This window comes from Protopterus annectens, chromosome 13.part0 (assembly GCF_019279795.1).
Source record: "Protopterus annectens isolate FY-2018-M chromosome 13.part0, PAN1.0, whole genome shotgun sequence".
Classification (NCBI taxonomy): Eukaryota; Metazoa; Chordata; order Ceratodontiformes; family Protopteridae; genus Protopterus; species Protopterus annectens.
In genome coordinates, this window is record NC_056747.1 from 152,051,250 (window position 1) to 152,072,370 (window position 21,121).

Here is a 21,121-nt window from a genome sequence, read left to right on the forward strand (position 1 = left end):
CGCCTCACAGGAAGAGACTCTCTGGTCCGATTCTCGGCTGGCGTGCCTTCTGTGTGAAGTTTGCATGTCCTCCCTGTGATGGACTGAACGTTAAAAGACATGCAGGTAGGTGCATGAGTGTGTGTGTGCCTTCTCTGAAGGTTGGCGCCGGGCTGGCAACTCAACACCGAAAAATTCACTGTCAATCATAAGCAGACCGGTGATCCACTGTGGCGACCCCTAACCGGGGAAAAAACAAAAGACATACTTGTGAGTGTCATTAGTGTCCCAAGTTTGCACATATTTGAAAACAAAGATTTTTCAAATCTGTTCATGACTGCTGCACTAGGTAGCAGATGGGTAAGAGCTTCACCTGGAGTGGGACTGTTAATAGTATTTTTTCCAAATGCAATTGTGGCCTAAATTTGATAGTTTGTTTTATAAAAAAATTTCAGTGTTCAAGCTGGGAGTTAGCCACTGTAATAACTTCATTTATCTGCTCCTATGGGAGAGTGAGTGTGTGTCCATTCCCTAAATGAGATTGATGTGCAGTTTGGCGGAGATGATCCTGTGTTATAACCTGAACTGTAAATTATAGGATTGTAGTGCTGGTTCTGACATTTTTGTTTCAAGAGTTTTTGTACAAGAATAACCATAAAAATAGGTTCATAACATTTTGTCTCATGGAATAAATACTGATTTGACATAAATGAATAGTAGACAGTAGTTTGCAGCACTGATTGCAAATGCTGTTTTACAAGTACGTATAAATTATTTTAGATATTTGTTAGATTTGTGTTATTCAAGTAGAAAATTATGCTTAGTCTATTACATAATCATATTGTCTCGCAGGAAATTTCTTTTGATAGTTATGGTATGCCAGGAGTTATAGTTATAGTTGCATAAGTACTAAATAGATGTTCTTCGTGTTTCACGGTTGCAGTCATCACATTTAGGTTATCTCTGCCAGGGTAGCCCTCGGCCGTCCCGAATACCAGAGGCTTAGTATTTCTGCGTCGGTTGCTGTCGTGTCAGGACTGACGTCAGGTCCTCAGTAGTATAAAGTAAGGCAGTTGACGCCATTACATCAGTCTTTCTTGCCAAGGAGCCTGAAGCAGAAGTAGTTTGCACGAGTTCCGATCGGCCGATACTCGAGTTTCGTCTTCTGAACTGAAGCTGAAGTCTTCTAAAAGCAAAGTACCCTGTTGGGGATCCTTTCTTCTTGTGCTAACTGATGTCAGAAAAAGTTAATAATAACTCGCCTGTGGAAAACAAATACCACACAGAGACTTTCATTCTTACTGCTTCACTTGCTTAGGCCCAGACCACGATGTGCCTTGATGTCGCTTTTGTGCTTTAATGCCAGAACTATATGTCGTCTGGCCCTTATTATAGATAGATATTTTCGCTTACAGTCCTCAAATTCCGATATGGCTTCGGTAAGCCATCCGACAGCAGATCTTCCAAAAAAGTAAGGATAAAGACAGAGATGGACCGCACAAGTCCAAACCTACCAACGACGCTTCCATTAAGCTAGTCGTCAGTTCTCCGGTCCTCAGTGAGGCACTTTCGCAGCCCCTGATGCCCGCTTCTATGGATTCGAAGGCTGCTACCGAGGTCCTTTCGGAGTCTGGTATGCTGCAAAACTCTTCTTCGACTAAGAATCCTGTGGTTGTCTCATCCTTGGATGGGTCCGGAGCCGCTGAGCAGGCACCAGCTTCTGAGGAAGTTCTTCGCACTACCGATTCTCTTCACAAACTGACCACTTCTTTCGCGTCTGCCGTTCTTTCAAAAACTATCGAGTTTCTACGGCTCAGGGTACGAACCACACCCAAGAAACTGACCCAATCTCAGGCACCTGCTTCCTTGCCTCAGTCTCAAATGCTTCAAATGGCGGAAGACCTTATCATGCTGATCAGGGGAAACCAAGCTACCCCTTCCAAAAGGAAAAGAGATCTGTCCCCTGTAGTTTTGTCTGAACAGGAGTCTGATGACTGATGCATCTGAATATGAAGACATGCAACCTCTCTATGCTTTTGAGGATTCTGATGCAGAGGAATCCATTCCTTCAGCCTCTCCACCCGAGGGCTATTCCTTTGGGGAAAACCTTGATACCTTAAGGGAGCATTTCCATTGGGAATGTCAGGACTACCCTCAGTCTAAAAAGAGACTCCGAGAATTCATGGATCTTTCACAGCACACACCCCTGGCCATTCCCCCAGTCCTGGATGTTGTGGATGATGTTTTTGTAGAATCCAGTTTGACTCCTGACACCCTCCCTCCTGCACCCAGAAAACCTGACCGGTATTACAAAGTTCCTGACTCTCACAAATTTCTTTTCAAAAACCCTACTGCTGACCCTGAGGTAATTTCTCAGGGGCCCAAAGGAATTAAACCAACCTCTGCTAAGAATCCCAGCCCCTGAAATAGGGATTCCCAAGCATTAGACATATGGGGTAAAAAGTATACACCTCTGCTACTCTTGCTATATTAGAGCACTAAATTGCCAGTTCCAAGTGCTAAAATTTCAGCAACATACCATGGAACTCCTCAAACAAAAAGTGTCTTCCTTTCCTGCTTGTGCAGAATCTAAAGAGTTACAAGAGTTAATGCATTCCGCAAGTCAAGTGACTAAGCATACCTTACACTGTGGTTTGACACCCTAGAAGCTTCTTGCATGGCAGCAGTCACCAGTTCTGTCCTTAGAAGACATGCATGGCTTAAGGAACAGCCCTTGCCAGACCATGTTAAATCTAAATTATTGGATGCACCCTTGCACAGAGACAACTTATTTGGCACTAAGGCAGAGGAGGTCTTAAAAAACATGGAAGAAAAAGCTAAATCAATGCAGACAGTTAAGGATTTCGTACAGGTCCAGCCACCATGGTTCAGCAGGCATTGCTCCTCCAAGCACTGGTCCTTTCCTGCTCCCACCAGGTCAGTTTAGCCTAGACTTTGGAGAAGCAGACCACCCAGACAACAGCCACAGGGAATGCAGAAATCAAAACAGTGGAATTCCTCCACTTCAAAACCAGGGAGTTCTAAGCCACCCCCTCATGGTAAGAACTCATAATGACTGTTCTCCCCCACCCCCTCCCTCTGCCCACCTACACTTACCCCTAGGGGGAAACTCTCCTTTCACACACGCACCTATGCCACCATTACCAACAACCGCTGGGTCCTCAATATAGTGTCTCATGGACACAAATTTTCTTTCCACACTCTTCCAACTCCAAAGGAGTTCCCAGATCTGCCTCCAAACCAGTGGGCAGAGGTGGAAAAGCAAGTTCTTTCCCTGCTGTCTATGAGGGCAATAGAGCATGTTCCAGGATTTCTACTCCAGACTATTTCTGATACCTAGAAAACAGGGCACCTGGTGCCCCATTCTCTATCTATACATTCTAAACACCTTCCTGGTGATATCAAAATTCAAAATGATAACCCTCCAGCAGCTGCTATCCATGTTCTCCAAAGATGATTGGCTAGACACCCTAGATCTAAAAGGGACCTACCTCCACATCCCTATCAGGGAATCATGCAGGAAATATCTACGTTTCAGGGCAGGATCCCTGCACTTTCAGTTCTCTGCACTTCCCTTTGGCTTATCTACTGCTCCCAGAGTTTTTAAAAAATGTCTGGCTCCCGCCATTGCCTTTTGCAGACAAAGGAATAGCCAAATGTACGCATATTTAGACGACTGCCTATTTCAGGGAGACAGTAAACAAAGCTGCTCAAGCACCTGGCCTTTGTAAAGTCCCTACTTACCTCCATAGGGTACACTATCAATGAAAAGAAATCCAAACTAGTACCCACACAAAGGATTATATTCCTGGGAGCAAGCCTGGACACAGCATCCCAGATGACATTCCTTACACCAGAAAAGCAAACTTACCTAACAGCCTACTTCTCTCAACTAGCCACCAGACCCCAGTTATCTGCAAGGAAAATCCTGCAAGCTCTGGGGTTCTTGGCATCTTGCATTCTACTCATGCCGTATGCCAGACTGCATACGAGGAAACTTCAGTGGTACCTAAAAAGCCTTTGGTGTCAACACTCTCAAGACATGGAAACTCTTATACCAATGATACCTTGCCAAAGGAAAGATTTTCTTTGGTGGGCAGCAGCATGCTTCCACAACAAGGGGACTACCTTTCGCACTACCCCACCACCACCCAGACCCTCACCACAGACGCATCAGACTATCCTGGGGTGCTCACTTGGACGGCAGGTGCATACAGGGCCAGTGGAGCCCACATCAAATCCATCTGCACATCAACCAGGAAGAGATGTTAGCTCTCTAGCATGCATTGACAGCTTTCAGGCCCCTACTCTCCCCAGGGGCTCTCCTGATCAAAACAGACAACACCACTATAATGTGGTATATCAACAAGCAGGGAGGGACTCACTCGTACTCTCTCTGCAGGCTGGCCATGACCCTTCGGCACACAACCTCTGCCATGTAACTCCAACTGTTAGCACAGTTCCTGCCAGGTTCTCTAAACTCTCTGGCAGACCACTTAAGCAGAAATCTTCTGGACCCACATGAGTGGCAGCTAGACAAAAGAACCCTCACCCTAATAACTCAGAAATGGGGCACCCTGAAGGTCTACCTCTTTGCTTCCCACAACAGCCATCAGCTCATCAAGTTCTGCACCAGAGAACATCACTGCATGGCTTAGAAAGTGGATGCCCTATCCTTCCCCTGGTTCAGTCTGTCAGTCTATGCATTTCATCCACTAACTCTCATCACCAGGGTACTGCTCAAAATAAGGGAGGAAAAAACAAGAACAATTCTTATTGCTCTAGACTGGCCTCGCCGGCACTGGTACCCACTGCTGTGCAGCCTGTCCCCACTGCCACCATGGCATCTCACTCAGACCCCAACCCTCTTGACCCAGAGAGAAGGAGAATTCCTGCATCCCCAGTTACAGACCCTCAATTTGGCAGCCTGGCTTATTCCCTGACCATTGATCAACCTGCCAATCTCAGTAAACAGGTTTTAGATGTTATACGCGTGGACAATCACCCTAGCACTAGAAAGTCTTATGATGACAAATGCAAAGAGGTTCTGCACCTGGACTCAGGCCAAGGCAGCCGATATGGCACAGCCTTCCCTACCTGTCATCTTGGATTACGTAGCTGACCTGCTACACAGTGGTCTCTCCTTTTCCTCTATTAAAATTCATGCCCCTGCTATCTCTGCTTATTTCCACACTGTGCAGCCCCTTTCTCACACCCTCTGATCAAACCATTCCTAAGCGGGGCTAGCAACTTGAGGCCACCCAGAAGAGCACCCACCACCGCTTGGGACCTATCTTTGTGTTGGAAAAGCTCACCCTGCCACCCTTTGAACCAGCATTTTCAGCAGAGCTAAAATTTCTCTCCTGGAAGACAGCTTTTCTTCTGGCCATCACTTCAGCCAGAATAGTTTCCGTGCTGCAAACATTTATGGCTGTGGGAGCCGTTCATCATCTTCCATGCTGACAGGGTTTCCCTCAGGACTAACCCATCCTTCATACCCAAAGTGGTGTCCAGTGTGGCTCTCAACCAATCCATTCATTTGCCCACCTTTTTTCCTAAACCAGAAAACGAGGGGGAAAGGGTCCTGCACTCTCTAGATGTGCACAGACAGCTCAGATTCTATCTAGACAGGACTAAACTATTCAGAAAGTATGATCAATTACTGGTTAGCTTTGCTGCAGGGGCAGAGAGCAAAGCCGTTTCCAAACAAACAATTCCCAAATGGATAGCACACTGCATCCATTTCTGTTGCAAGCAACACGGAAAACCTCCCCCTAAGGGGGTCAGGACTCACTCCACCAGAGCAGTCTCCACCTCTGTAGCTTTCCTCAGAGGAGTCCCCACCAGGGGCATCCTGGAGGCTGCCACCTGGACGTCTGTTCACACTGTGACCAAGCATTACCACCTGCCTATCTTCTCCAAATCCAGGGCAGCCTTTACTACTGCAGTCTTACAGGGCATCCTAGCCAGCCCCTAGTCTCCTTGATTGCCTCCACCCTTTTTCTCAGCTTTGGGAATCAACCCAAGTGTGATGACTGCAACAGTGAAACCTGAAGAACATACTACAGTTGTGTACACTTAACATAAATGTAGATGTTTGAGTGTATTCACTATTGCAGTCCTGGTTTCCCTCCCTCCATCTCCCTGTTTTTTTCTCTCTGTCTCTACTTACTAGGAACATCTTGATGTTCTTCATGTTCCACTGTTGCAGTCATTACATTTGGGTTATTTGCTTGCAGGTAGCCCTTAGTCGGCCTGATTATCAAAGTCTTGGGTCCTGCATCAGTTGCCGTCTTCCATGACGTCAGGTAGTCAGGGGTATAAAGCATGCAGCCGATGCCATTACATCAGTCTTTCTTGCTGTGCGGTGCCCGAAGCAGAAGCAGTTCGCAAGTGCCGGTCGGCCGACTCCTGAAATTTTCATTTTCGAGTTTCAAATCTGAAGTCTTCAACAAAGCTAAGTACCCTGTTGGGGGTTTCTTTTTCTTGCTCTAAACCAATGTCAGTAAAAGTTAACAATTGTGTTACTTGTGGAAAGCAAATAACTCATAAAGATTTTCATTCGTACTGCATTCCTTGCTTAGGCCCAGACCACGACGTCCCTCGCTGTCGGTTTTGTGCCTTATTCAATCCTCAAACTATTCGTCGTCTGTTCATTTTCGCATCCAACTATTTTGGTACTTGGTTCAATTATCCAGAAATGGCTTCGGTAAGCCACCCGACTACCAACATTCTGAAAAAACGCAAAGACAGAGACAGACAGCATAGGTCCAAAGCTGCCGACGACGCTTCCATTAAGCTAGTCGCTAGTTCGCCGGTACTCAGTGAGGTGCTTTCGCAGCCCCTGACACCTTCTACTTCAGATTCGCAGGCCTCTACTGAGACCCATTCGGAGTCCGGTATGTCGCAAGATGCTTCAACTATGGAACCTGCGAATGTCTCTACCTTGGATGGGTCCGCAGCTGCCTGTGCAGGCACCGGCTTCTGAGGGTGTATTCAGGCCTACTGATTTGCATATTAAACAGACACCATCTTCTTCTTCAAGGCCTAAAACTCGATCCACGCCTAGAAAACCGATGCCCAGACTGCTTGGGCAGGCCCCTATGCCTAAAAACCAAATGATAAGAATGGCTGAAGACCTCATTACTCTAATCAGGGAAAGCCACCCTTCTCTCTCTGAGACCTAGAACTGATTTTCCTTCTGATTCTTCTGATCAGGATTCTGAAATTTCTGTTTCTTCTAATGACCAGGATTTGCCCTTATCTACCTATGAGGATTCTGACGCAGAGGACTCCATTCCCTCTGCTTCCCCTCCAGAAGATTTCTCTTTTGGTGAAACTTTCCATACTCTTAGAGAGCATTTCCACTGGGAAAGCCAGGATTACGGCTTAAGGAATTTTTACTTCTACCTCAACACAGCCCTTTAGCTATCCCTCTTGTACTGGACATTGTAGATGATGCCTTCTTGGAATCTAGCCTGGCTCCAGCCACTTTACCTCCAGCTCCCAGGAAACCTGACTGGTATTACAGAGTACCTGACTCTCACAAGTTCTTCTTTAAGAATCCTACAGCAGATCCAGAGACCATTTCACAGGGACCCAAAGGCATTAAGGCTACTACTGCCAAAAATCCTTCCCACTCTGATAGAGATTCCAGGGTCCTGGACATATGGGGTAAGAAGGTATACACTTCTGCTACTTTGGCCATTATGACCTTAAACTGCCAGTTTCATATGTTAAAGTATCAGCAGCATATTATTGGATTACTTAAACAGAAAATTATGTTGATTCCTGACTGTGCTGAAAAAAAAGAATTACAGGATTTAATGCATTCTGCTGAACAAGTTGGTAAACATACTTTGCAATGTGGTTTTGATTCATTAGAGGCATCTTGCAGGGCTGCTGTCACTGGGTCTGTACTTAGAAGGCATGCTTGGTTTAAGGAGCAAACTTTACCAGATCATGTTAAAGCTAAATTACTGGATGCTCCCTTAAACCAAGACTGCCTGTTTGGCAACAAAGCCGAAGATGTACTTAAAAGATGGAGGAAAAAGCTAAATCTATGCAAACTGTTAAATATTTCCTGCAAGTACAGCCTCCCATATTTAGTAGGCACTGGCCTGCTAAGAATTGGTTCTTTCCTGTCTCTTCCAGGCCTTCTCAGTCCAAACCCAGGACGAGCAGACCACCCAGGTTTCAGTCTCAAGGTACTCACAGGCCTAAGCAGTGGGGGGCTCCCACTTCCAAAGCTGGAAAGTAGTAAGGCACCCCTCTATGGTAAACTGTCACAATGACTTAACCTTAATCCTTCCAAGCCCTGCTCAACTGACTGTTCCTTTAGGGGGAAAGATCGCCCTGCATGCAAAAAACTGGGAACTCATTACCCAAAACAAATGGGTTTTAAATATAGTTTCCCAAGGATACAGATGCCACGTCCACTCCTTGCCAACCCCAAACAGTTGGCCAGACCTATCCCCAAATCAGTGGGCAGAGGCTTAAAAGCAGGTTCTCTCTCTTCTAAGTATCAGGGCTATTCAGCCTGTCCCAGAAGAGGAATGGGGGCAAGGTTTTTGCTCAAGACTTTTCCTAGTACCCAGAAAAGATGATTCCTAGCGTCCTTTTTGGTAATCCCAAAATTCAAAATGCTAACTCTTCATCAGCTGCTTCCCATGCTAGGCAAAAATGTCTGGTTGGCAACATTGGATTTAAAGGAAGCTTACCTGCACATCCCAGTAAGGGAATCTTGCAGAAAATACCTACGCTTCAGAGCAGGCTACATGCAGTCTCAGTTCTCTGCACTGCACTTTGTGAATATCTTGGGTGCAGTAAATAAGACAAAGTGCCTAGCTCCAGTCATTGCATTCTGCAGGCAAAGAAATATTCAAATATACCCATACCTGGACAATTGTCTAATTCAGGCGGAAAGCCAGGACATACTGTTAAATCATCTGTCATTTGTAAAGAAACTACTAACTTCACTGGGGTACACCATAAACGAAAATAAGTCAAACCTAGTACCCTGCCAAAAAATTGTATTCCTGGGAGCAAGCTTGAATACAACTTCCCAGATGGCCTACCTCACTCCAGAGAAACAAGTTTATTTGACAGCCTACTTCAAACTACTGGCCACAAAGACCCAGCTGTCTGCAAGGAAAATACTGCAAGCCCTGGGGTTCATGGCCTCTTGCATTCTACTAATTCCATATGCAAGACTGCATATGAGGAAACTACAATGGTATCTAAAAACCCTATGGTGTCCACATTCTCAGGACCTAGAGTCAATGATTCCTATCATTCCTTGTATAAAGACAGAGTTCCTTTGGTGGGCAGAGGCCTGCCATCACAACAAGGGACTGCCATTCACTCTACCCCCTGCCGCCCAAACCCTAATAACAGACGCAGCAGACTATGCATGGGGGGCTCACTTGGCAGGGCAGTAAAGACGGACAAACACCACTGTTATGTGATACATAAGCAGGGGAACCCACTCATACCCTCTCTGCAGACTAGCCATGGCTCTGTGGAACACAGCTTTGATCTACCAAGTGTACCTACAAGCTCAGTTCATGCCAGGCAAGCTAAATACACTGGCAGACGACCTAAGCAGAAATCTCATGGACCCACACGAGTGGAAACTGGAACCAAAGATATTCAACATTTTGAGAAACAAATGTGGGAGCCCAGAGATAGACCTGTTTGCCTCCCCTCAGAACTACCAATTGGACAAATTCTCCAGAAGGACTCCCCACAGACAAGCTTGGAAAGTGGATGCCCTGTCCTTCACCTGGTAAAACCTGTCAGTTTATGCTTTTTCCCCCTCTGCCTCTCCTCCAAAAGTTCTACTAAAGATCGAACAAGACAAACCAAGGACAATACTCATTGCACCAGACTAGCCATGCCAACACTGGTACCCCCTCTTGCGCAGTGTGTCACTGTGGGAACCATGGCACCTGCCTCAGACCCCTTCCCTGCTGTTCCAACAGGAGGGCCTGATTCTGCACCCCCAGCTTCAAACCCTGAACCTTGCTAATTACCTGAGCTCTCCATTACCATCCCTCAGTAAGCAAGTGTTGAATGTCATTCTGGAGGCAAGGAAGCCTAGTACTAGAAAATCCTATGCTGAAAAGTGGGAAAGATTCTGTTACTTGAGCCAAACTCAGGGGATGGGCACAACAGTGCCCAATTTATCGCATATTCTTCAATACTTAACTGAGATGCTTCACAAGAGCCTTTCATTTTCTTCCACTAAAATTCATGCCTCGGCCTTTTCAGCACATTATAATACGGAGCCACCCCTCTTCTCTCATCCACTGCTGAAGCAATCCCTCAGAGGGGCAAAACTTAAGACCACACAGGAGAGCCCCTACTCCAGCCTGGGACCTTAACTTTGTATTGGAAAAGCTCACTCTACCTCCCTTTGAGCCAGCTGCAACTGCAGAGTTGAAATTCCTTTCTTGGAAAACAGCCTTCCTTCTAGCCATCCCTTCAGCAAGAAGGGTGTCTGAACTACAGGCCCTCATGGCAGTGGAGCATTTCATCATCTTTCATGCGGACAGGGTGTCCCTCAGGACCAATCCTTCCTTTATGCCCAAGGTGGTATCCAGTGTGGCCGTTAATCAGTCCATTCATTTGCCAACCTTCTTTTCTAATCAACAGAACAAAGGGGAATGAATACTGCACTCCTTGGACGTGCACAGACAACTTAGATTTTACTTGGACAGGACTAAGCCTCTCAGGAAATCTGAACAGCTGATGGTTGCATTTGCTGCAGGGGCAGAGGGGAAGGCCATTTCAAAGCAAACCATTTCTAAGTGGATAGGCTAATGCATTCATTTCTGCTATAAGCACCGTGGTAAACCTACCCCACAGGGGCTAAGACCCAATTCCACCAGGGCTGCATCTATTTCTACAGCCTTTCTCAGAGGTGTTCCTACCAGGGACATCCTAGAAGCTGCTACCTGGAGTTTTGTAGTTCTGTACATACCTTCACCAAGCATTAACACTTGCCAATTTTTTCTAAATCCAGAGCTGGTTTTGCCATTGCAGTCTTGCAGTGCCTAATAGCTGGTCCTAATGCTATCTAATTGCCTCCTCCCTTCCTTAGCTTTGGGAATCTACCCAAATGTAATGACTGCAACAGTGAAATACGAAGAACATAGTACAGTTGTGTACACTTACCATAAATGTAGATGTTTGAGTGTATTCACTGTTGCAGTCCTGGTTACCCTCCCTCCAGCCCCCTGACTTCTATTGACTATACTGCTCTTTTTGTTTACTATACCTAAAGCTTTCTGGTGTGTTTGCTTTTTGTTGGAGGTGTAATCTTGTATACAGTTGCTTCCCATTAGGGGGGCACCTGACATCTGGGGAAAGAAAAACTGATGTAATGGCGTCAGCTGCATGCTTTATACCCCTGACTACCTGACGTCATGGAAGATGAGACAGCAACAGACACAGGACCCAAGACTTGGTTAATCAGGCCGACTGAGGGCTACCTGCAATCAGATAACCCAAATGTAATGACTGCAACAGTGAATACACTTGAACATCTACATTTATGGTAAGTGTATACAACTGTACTGTATTTACTTTCTGATGGTGGGGTTCTTCCACCATAACCTGGCTCCCACTTGGGGGGCTCCTGACCAGGCAAGAAAAACTGATGTAATGGCGGTGGCTGCCTTACTTTATAGCACTCACAACCTGACGTCAGTCCTGAAGTGATAACAACTGATGCAGAAATACTAAGCCTCTGGTATTCGGGCCAGCTGAGGGCTACCCTGGTAGGGATAACCCAAATGTAGTGACTGCAACGGTGAATACACTCTACCATCTACATTTATGGTAAGTGTACACAACTGTACTTTTTGAGTATCTGTTAGCTGACAACTGTTTTGATTGGTGCTGGCCACAAAGTTAAAACTGATACAAAACTGAAAAATAACTATAACATAGCTGGGTTGTTAATGTGTCTAAAATGTAGATGCATTAAACATTCACTGTTTATTTTTGAAAGAAATAACACTGTTTCTGTTTTCAACAGTTTACTGGAAGTGCTACAGCTGAAAATAATAAAATCAGGAAACCTAAGGATGAAGAAAATCATCATCAAAGGCATAGCCGAAAACAGTTAAGGCCATCCATGTTGTCTCCATTCAGTCCTCCTGTAAAAGTAAGTCAATAAAGCCATCCATGTTGGTTTCATTTATTTCTGTTAAATGTAACAGTATAAAGTAACATTGAAATTAAGCTGATGGAAAGAGACATACAAATCCATCTAATCTGCCCCAAAAAAGGCAGTGAGATGAACAGATCTGCGCACCACCATTATCCCCGTCCATTGAGAAGTCCTAAACTTTTTGAAAGTAGTCAGTTTTCTTTTATACTGCCACGTTTGTTAGTGTTATCCAGATATGACAGTATAAGTATTATGTCCCTTTAATGTACTGTTTTTTCCATCTCTAACACACTGCTCTTCATTTATTGTGTGATTTGGTCATTTATTTTTTTCTGTGATTGGTGTTTGTTCTTATTTCTCATCTGTCCTCTTTTACAGTGAGAAGAGTTGTAGCCGCCTTGCATGTGTCATTGTATGTTGTTCCCTTCATTCAGTTTTCCACCCTAATTATCCTCCTGTGTATTGTCTCCAGCACTGTCAAATTCTCCTGGTAAGAACTAAAGAGTTAGTCCAATTTCTGCCTTAAAAGTCCCTGATAAAGAATTTCCATCACTTTTCTTTCCCTGGCTTCCAGCCCTCTAGTTCTACAGCATTACATTTGGTTAGCTTTTGTCTCTACCCACTCACTCTGTACGTTATTGCTTTTGCTTTCTGTAATTATGTTCCTTTCCCAAAGTAAAGACACTTTTTTTTTTTTTACCAAATTAGATTTCTCTATGCACTCTAACTTCAGAAGTCCTTCTATATTCTCATGTTGCAGTATTCCAGCTCTTGGGTTTTCCTTTCTGACTACCCGAATGTCTGGCCAGTATACAAAAGATTGTAGTCACTGCTGGGTACATAGGACGTCTGACGTTGGCTAAGGGAATGTGGGCCATAAAAGTGACGTCTGCACATACTAGACATCAGAACTTCTCTGCTCCCAGTGAAACATTAGCTGTTCCTGCCGTATCGGCCTTCTGATCGAAAATGCTAAGGTAAGTACCCTGATGGGGATATTTTATTTATTTTGATCACTGTATTTGTGTGTGGGTTCATGTCATCCAAGAAGGGAAAGTGTAGGTACGGTCATCAGATCCCCCTTAAAGACACCCACGAGAATTGCCTTTTTTGTTTAGGGCCTACGCAGAACCTTAAGTTCTACTCCCATCTGCCAGGCCTTTGTTCCTAAAATGCTATGCAGCCATCTACACGAGTTAAACATTTATCTTGAGAATCTGCGCCTTAAGCGCTTGGCTTTAAGTATGGAGGGGCCGTCCGGTCAGCCGGTCAGGCCACCCTAGAAAAAGGCCAAGGTTGCTAGGCCTGAATCCATAGCTGCACTTCCTCCATCCGACATCTCTTCTGTGGCTGACGTCAGCCAGGAGGAATGATCGGTCACTGCCGATATAGGTACAGTGGGCACTGCTGCAGAAGTCGCAGAACCCAGAGTGGAAAGCATGTCCTCAGAGGTAATGCAGATGTCAGCTACCGACTGCGAGGTGGAACCTCGGCTTGTACCGGCCGCCCAGACGGATCCCTTCACTACTTCACAGATTACTGAATTTAGGTGTACCTTGGCTCAGACGCCTGCTAGGCCTTCCTTCAAACTGAAAGAGAAAAGAAAGCATGATGTTCATCGTGTTACACTGCTGCAGTCATTACACTTGGGTTATCCTGCCGTCAGGCGGTCCCGCAATCGGCCATTGTTCCAAGTCTTGGTCCGGCGTCGGTTGTTGTCACTTCTTCCCTGACGTCAGTGTGCCAGGGGTGTATAAGATGCATCCAACGCCATTTTCTTCAGTCTTTCTTGCCGCCCGGTGCCCGAAGCAGAAGCAGTTCGCAAGTGCCAGTCGGCCGACTCCTGAGATTTTTGAAGTCGAATTTCAGATCCAAAGTCTTCAATAAAGCTAAGTACCCCGTTGGGAAAACTTTTTTCTTGCCTCAGACCGATGTCAGAAAAAGTTAATAATTATATTTCTTGTGGGAAGCAAATACCTCATAAGGACTTCCACTCTTACTGTATTCCATGTCTAGGCCCTGATCACGACATCACTAGTTGTCGGTTTTGTGCTAGATTTAACAAACGCACTATAAAAAGACGTTTTGATTTTGCTTTGCACTACTTTGGCCGAAGGTTCAATTATACTATGCCGTCGGATCAACCGACGACCGCAATACTGAAAAAACGCAAAGACAAGGATAAAGACAGGCATCTGAGGTCCAAAACTGACGACAAAACCTCTTCTAGGCCAGTCGCCGGTTCTCAGTGAGGCGCTTTTGCAGCCCCTGACACCCGCTACCTCAGAGCCACAGGCCGCCTCCGACTCCCATATGGAGACAACTAGGCCTCTGGAAACTCAAGGTATTGGGCCTACAGAAACTAATCCCTCAGATGGGTCCGGAGCCGCTGAGCAGGCATCGGCTTCGGAGGGTGTTTTCAGACCTTCACAACTTACCATTAAAACAACAGCCAAGACAAAAGTACCATTAAAGACAAAGAAACAAGTACAGCATTCTCCTGGACAGTCCTCCATGCCTAAGAAACAGATGCTTAAAATGGCCGAAGACCTTATTACTCTAATCAAGGGTTCCCTTCTCCCTCCTGAGAAAAGGCCTAGGCAGGATACAGACTATGATTCCTCTGATCAGGTTTCCATTTCCTCTGATTCCTCTTCAGACCAGGGTTGCTCTCTACCCCCCTATGAGGACTCTAATGCTGAAGAATCTATCCCTTCAGCCTCTCCTCCTGAGGATTATTCCTTTGGGGAAACTTTACATACCATGAGGGGGCATTTCCATTGGGAAAGTCAGGATTACTCAGAATTCAAGAAAAGGCTCAGGGATTTCCTTTTATTGCCTCAGCACAGGCCCCTGGCTATTCTGCCTGTGCTAGACATTGTGGATGATGTGTTCTCTGAATCCAGCTCGTCTCCTGATTCTTTGCCCCCTGCACCAGCCAAGCCAGATAGGTATTATAGAGTCCCTGACTCTCACAAGTTTCTTTATAAAAACCCTTCTGCTGATCCAGAAACTATCTCCCAGGGTCCAAAAGGGGTTAAGGCTTCCATTGCAAAAAATCCAGTACCCTCTGACAGAGATTCCAGAGCTTTGGATAGATGGGGGAAGAAAGTATACACTTCTGCAACTTTAGCAGTAAGAGCTTTAAATTGCCAGTTTCACATGCTTAAGTAGCAACAATATTTAATGGCCCAGTTAAAACAGAAAATGCTTGCAAGCTCAGAAGCTCCTTATTGTAAAGAAATGCAGGATTTATTGCATGCAGTTGAACAGGTGGGAAAACATACTCTGCAATGTGGTTTTGATTCTTTAGAGGCCTCTTGTAGAGCCGCAGTTACAGGTCCTGTGATTCGAAGACATGCTTGGTTAAAAGAACAGAGTTTACCTGATCATGTTAAGGCAAAATTATTGGATTCAGCTTTACAGCATGATACATTGTTTGGTGTTAAGGCAGAAGAGGTGTTAAAGAAAATGGAGGATAAAGCTAAATCTATGCAAACAGTCAAGGATTTCTTACAGGTACAGCCACCTCGATTTAGCAGAAATTGGCCAACAAAGAATTGGTCCTTTCCAGTGTCAGACAGTCCACAGAGAGGCAGATACAGACGCCCAAGAGGCATATCTCAACCCCAAGGCTCAAACAGACAATGACAGTGGAGCACCTCAACCCCAAAAGGAGGTGAGGACAAGTCTCAACCGTACAGGAAACGGTCACAGTGACTTTCCTCTTTGTACGCCAAGCACTTCCCTTTTGGAAGCCCCCTTAGGGGGAAAACTAGCACTTTTTTCTCAAAACTGGCAAACAATCACCCAAGACAAATGGGTTCTGAATATTGTGTCTCAAGGTTACAGGTTCCAATTTCATACTTTACCAAGGCTAAAAGGAATGCCAGACCTGCCACAAAATCAATGTGCAGAGGCACAAAAACAAATTTCAGCCCTCATGGACATGAGAGCTGTTCAAAAAGTACCACAACAGGAACAAGGACAAGGATTTTACTCAAGACTCTTCCTGGTCCCCAGAAAGGACAAGGCCTGGAGGGGCCCATACTAGACCTTTCAATTCTAAATACTTACCTGGATATTCCGAAATTCAAAATGTTGACATTACAGCAACTTCTACCCATGCTGGGCAAGAAGGCTTGGTTTGTTACTCTGGACCTCAAAGAGGCATACCTGCATGTCCCTATCAGACAAAATTGCAGAAGATACCTCAGATTCAAAGCTGGTACAAGGCACTACCAATTCTCTGCACTGCCCTTTGGCTTATCTACTGTGCCCAGGGTATTCACAAAGGGCTTGGCACCAGTAATTGCATTTAGCAGACAAAAAGGAATTCAAATATACCCATACCTGGACGACTGCCTCATTCAAGCAGAGACAAAGGACATTCTTCTACAACATCTGGCGTTTGTAAAAAGGTTGCTAATTTCTCTAGGGTACACAGTAAATGAAAAGAAGTCAAAACTAGTGCCCTCACAACAGGTTATATTCCTGGGTGCCAGCTTAAATACAATGGCCCAGATGGCTTACCTCACGCCAGACAAACAAGTTCAACTAACTCAATATTTTCAGTTACTGGCAAAAAAGTCCCATCTCCCTGCAAGAAAAATTCTGCAGGCCCTGGGATTCATGGCATCCTGCATACTACTAATACCATATGCCAGACTGCATATGAGGAAATTACAATGGTACCTAAAAAGTGTTTGGACTCAACACTCTCACAGTTTAGAAGCAGCAATACCAATGATTCCCTGCCTACAACAGGAGTTTCTATGGTGGGCACAGGCATGTCACCTAAACAAGGGGCAGCCTTTTACCCTACCCACAGCCAGGCAGACTCTAACAACAGATGCTTCGGATTATGCCTGGGGAGCACACATGGCAGGAAAATGCATTCAGAGCAAGTGGACCACAGACCAGATGCATCTTCACATCAATCAAAAAGAGATGTTGGCTGTTCAAAATGCCCTAACAGTTTTTCAAGGACCTTCTGCATCCAGGACAGTTATTACTAAAGACAGACAACACCACAGTAATGTGGTACATAAACAAGAAAGGGGGCACTCATTCTTATCCCCTATGCAGGCAAGCCATGACCTTGTGGACCACAGCTCTTGCGCATCAAGTTCACCTGCAAGCACAATTCCTGCCAGGAAAGAAAAATACTCTGGCAGACGATCTAAGCAGAAATATCATGGACCCTCACGAATGGAAACTGAATCCACAAATCTTCAGCATGGTGATGCAAAAATGGGGATGCCCAGAAATAGATCTTTTTGCCTCCCCACTGAATTGCCAACTACAAAAATTCTGCACAAGGACTTATCATAAACAAGCATGGAAAGTGGATGCTCTTTTGTTCAGCTGGAAAAACCTAAAAGTTTATGCCTTCCCACCACTGCCTCTCCTTTCAAAGGTACTCCTAAAAGCCAGACAAGAAAAACCACAGATGATCCTGATTGCTCCAGACTGGCCACGTCAGCACTAGTACCCTACCTTAAGGAACTTCACTCAAATTCCACACCTTCTGACTCAACAAAACAATCAGATCCTGCACGGTCAGCTCAGAACCCTAAACCTGGCTGCATGGTGGATTCAATAGTCAAACAGGCAACACCTCTCTCTAAACCTGTTATGGATGTCATTTTGGGAGGCCAGGAGGCCTAGCACCAGGAAAGCTTATTCAGAAAAATCGAAGAGATTCTGCGCCTGGAACCAGGCTCAAAGCCTTGACCCTCTTGTTCCAAACATTCCTCAGATTTTACAATACTTAACTGAGATGCTGGACAGAGGCCTGTCCTTCTCATCAGTTAAGATCTACGCCTCTGCCATTTCAGCACATTACAACATGGATCCTCCTTTATTCTCTCATCCCTTGCTAAAGCAGTACCTCAGAGGGGCTAAAAACATAAGACCGCCCCGGAGAGCACCAACACTAACTTGGGACCTCTATTTCATTTTGGAAAAACTGACCCTGCCACTTTTTCAGCCAGCCAATACAGCCGATCTAAAATTTCTATCGTGGAAAACAGCTCTGCTCCTGGCAGTAACTTCAGCACGAAGAGTCTCAGAGCTACAGGCATTAATGGCAGTGGAACCTTTTATAATTTTTCATCAGGACAGGGTTTCTTTAAGGACAAACCCTACCTTTATGCCAAAGGTGGTATCTAGTGTGGCTCTTAACCAAACCATCCATTTGCCAACTTTTTATCCAAACCCCCAGAATAAAGGGGAGAAACTTCTGCATTCTTTGGACATACACAGGCAGCTACGCTTCTTGGACAAAACAAAAGCTTTCAGGAAAACTGAGCAACTGTTTGTAGCATATGCCGCAGGATCACAGGGCAAGGCCATCTCAAAGCAGACTATTTCCAAATGGATAAGACACTGTATTCGTTACTGCTACACACAGCATGGAAAATCAGTCCCAAATAACATTAGGCCACATTCCATCAGGGCAACAGCCACTTCAACAGCCTTTCTCAGAGGAGTACCTACCAAGGAAATTTTGGAGGCTGCAACTTGGAGTTCAGTGCACACCTTTACCAAGCATTACCACCTGCCTCTTTACTCTAAATCCAGAGTAGGATTTGCCACTGCAGTTCTGCAAGGCCTCATAGCCAATCCTAACTCTTTATAGACCAGCCACCCAACCTTAGCTTTGGGATTCTACCCAAGTGTAATGGCTGCAGCAGTGTAACACGATGAATATAGTACAGTTTTGTACCTACCATAAATGTAGATGTTCGAGTGTTCACTCTGCTGCAGTCCAGGTTACCCTCCCTCCATCCCCTCTGAACTAGCTGGACTTATCTATACCTTTCTATCCTATACAACCTTTGTGGTGTATTTGCTTGTAACTGAAGGTGTTGTTTTTATTTTATATGTATATTTTTATTAGCAGTATGTATTGGCTACCTACTTGGGGGCACCTGACATCTGGGGCAAGAAAAACTGAAGAAAATGGCGTCAGATGCATCTTGTATACCCCTGGCGCACTGACGTCAGGGAAGAAGCGACAGCAACCGACGCTGAACCAAGACTTTGGAACTCGGGCCGACTGTGGGACCGCCTGATGGCAGGATAACCCAAGTGTAATGACTGCAGCAGTGTGAGCACTCGAGCATCTACATTTATGGTAGGTACAAAACTGTACATGTTAAGTTGTCTATCTCGCCTTCATTCTTGTTGGATGGGTTCGGAGCCGACCTCGGCTCCGACTCGGCCACTTCTAAAAGCTCGAGAGTTGGTTCCACCGGCTCGAGGCTCCCTTATATCCCACAATGCTAGGCGGTATTACCTCAGATCTCATTTGCCGCTACAGCTATCGAGACGTGTTGCTTCACCGGCTTCAGGTCAGTGTAGGAAATAGTTTAAATAAGTTTATTAAAACCCTTTAAATTAGTCTTCCATTCAGTATCCCCTTACCTTAAAGGTTTTGTTATCCCTTTCTTTAGTTCTTAACCCTTTTTTACCTCAAGAACTTATATGTTCTTCCCTTAGGCCTTCGGGCCCTCCCATTCCCTTGGAGTGTGTGTGTTTGTGTAGGATCTTTATTATACTAAATAGCTAATTTATTTAGTTTAACTTTTTTGTTATTAGTGTATAGTGTAATCGGTGTGTTGTGTTTGTGAGTGGTTACACTTGTTCCTTGATATGTCCAAGGATTCAAAGGTCTCAGGCTTCAAGAAGTGTGACTCGTGCTGTCAGAAAATGTCTCTGACAGACGGTCACACTTCTTGTGTGCACTGCCTGGGACCTTTACACCTGCAGGACTCTTGTGCTGTATGCCATGGCTTCAGCCCTAGAGTCCTGCAGGAAAGGAAAAACAAGCTTATATTACGGGGCTTGTTAAAGCCTGAGGGTCCCCCGACTGCATCTTCGGGCAAACCCTCTAAGGCTTCTAGGTCTTCGGCTCCAGGTACTGAGTCGGCACCTAAGACTTCTAAGTCTACTCCTGCATCGGCTCCGGCTGGAGCCGATGAGACTCTATCTTCCACTTCGGTGGTTCCCTCGGCTCCGGCCGGAGCCGAGGTTTTGGAAATTGTTACGTCGGCTCCGATCAGGCTTTCGGAGCCGACATCTAGGAAGAGGTCAAGGTCACCGTCCCTCGGCTCCGTTCATTCGGCTCCAGCTTCTCCCCTGCTGTCTGAACGGAGCCATAGATCGCACTCCTCTAGGTCTTCGAGGCTTTCGGACCATGACCTTCAGAGGGTAGTGAGTCGACTTCTTAAGTCCGAGGCACTGGCCCAGATGCTTCAGAGCCCGACTCATCAGTCGATGCTCAACCCTATTTCTCAGAATATTCCTCCTCCAACTCCTTTGAGCTTGGAGCCGGGGCGCTGACCTGAGACTGTGATACCGTCGGAGCCGATACAATTGTCTTTGGCTCCGTCGTCGGCTCCGATTTCTTCCTTGGAAGAATCTCGGCGCCGGACTTCCCTCGTCGGCTCCGAGGGGGTGGGTGGCATCGGACCCTTGTCCGACCCCGCTCTCCCTCTCGGTGCTTCGGGCGCTGGTGAGTTCGGCTCCGACATCGGCCTCGGAGCCATCGCTGTCGGTGCCGAGGGAGGTTTTCAGCTTTTCGGAGCGGGGACCTCTGGCTCTGCCTGATAGAGGTGCGTTCGAGGTCATGCGGAGTGTGTTGGAACCTGGTTCATCTCCACAGTCGGCTCCGTCCGCCCCTCCCTCTTCGGTGCCTCAGGTTATGTCTACTCACTCCCTCATCCCAGACCGCAGAGAGCCAGCCCCTCAAGAATCCCCTGTGGGGATCTCATCCTCTTCCGAGGCCTCTCCTGAATTGGCAGGAGCCCCTAGGAAGAGAAAGTGTAAGAGGAAGCACATAGACTCACCTGAGTCTGTCACCTCTGACACAGATTTAGAGGATTCCGAGGGTTCCCCTTCTGAAGATGTCTCCTTTGCAGACATTCTAGAGATCCT

At 45.9% G+C, this 21,121-nt stretch overlaps 1 protein-coding gene across 2 annotated transcripts in view; it reads left to right on the plus strand.

Moving 5' to 3' along the window:
• SIN3B (SIN3 transcription regulator family member B) overlaps positions 1-21,121 on the plus strand; it is a 1,843,877-nt gene that overhangs the window by 454,910 nt on the left and 1,367,846 nt on the right. For both annotated transcript variants that reach the window (XM_044090740.1, XM_044090739.1), the window contains one exon: positions 12,044-12,172. In XM_044090740.1, the coding sequence (XP_043946675.1) occupies positions 12,044-12,172 (129 nt within the window). The remainder of the gene's footprint in view (positions 1-12,043; positions 12,173-21,121) is intronic.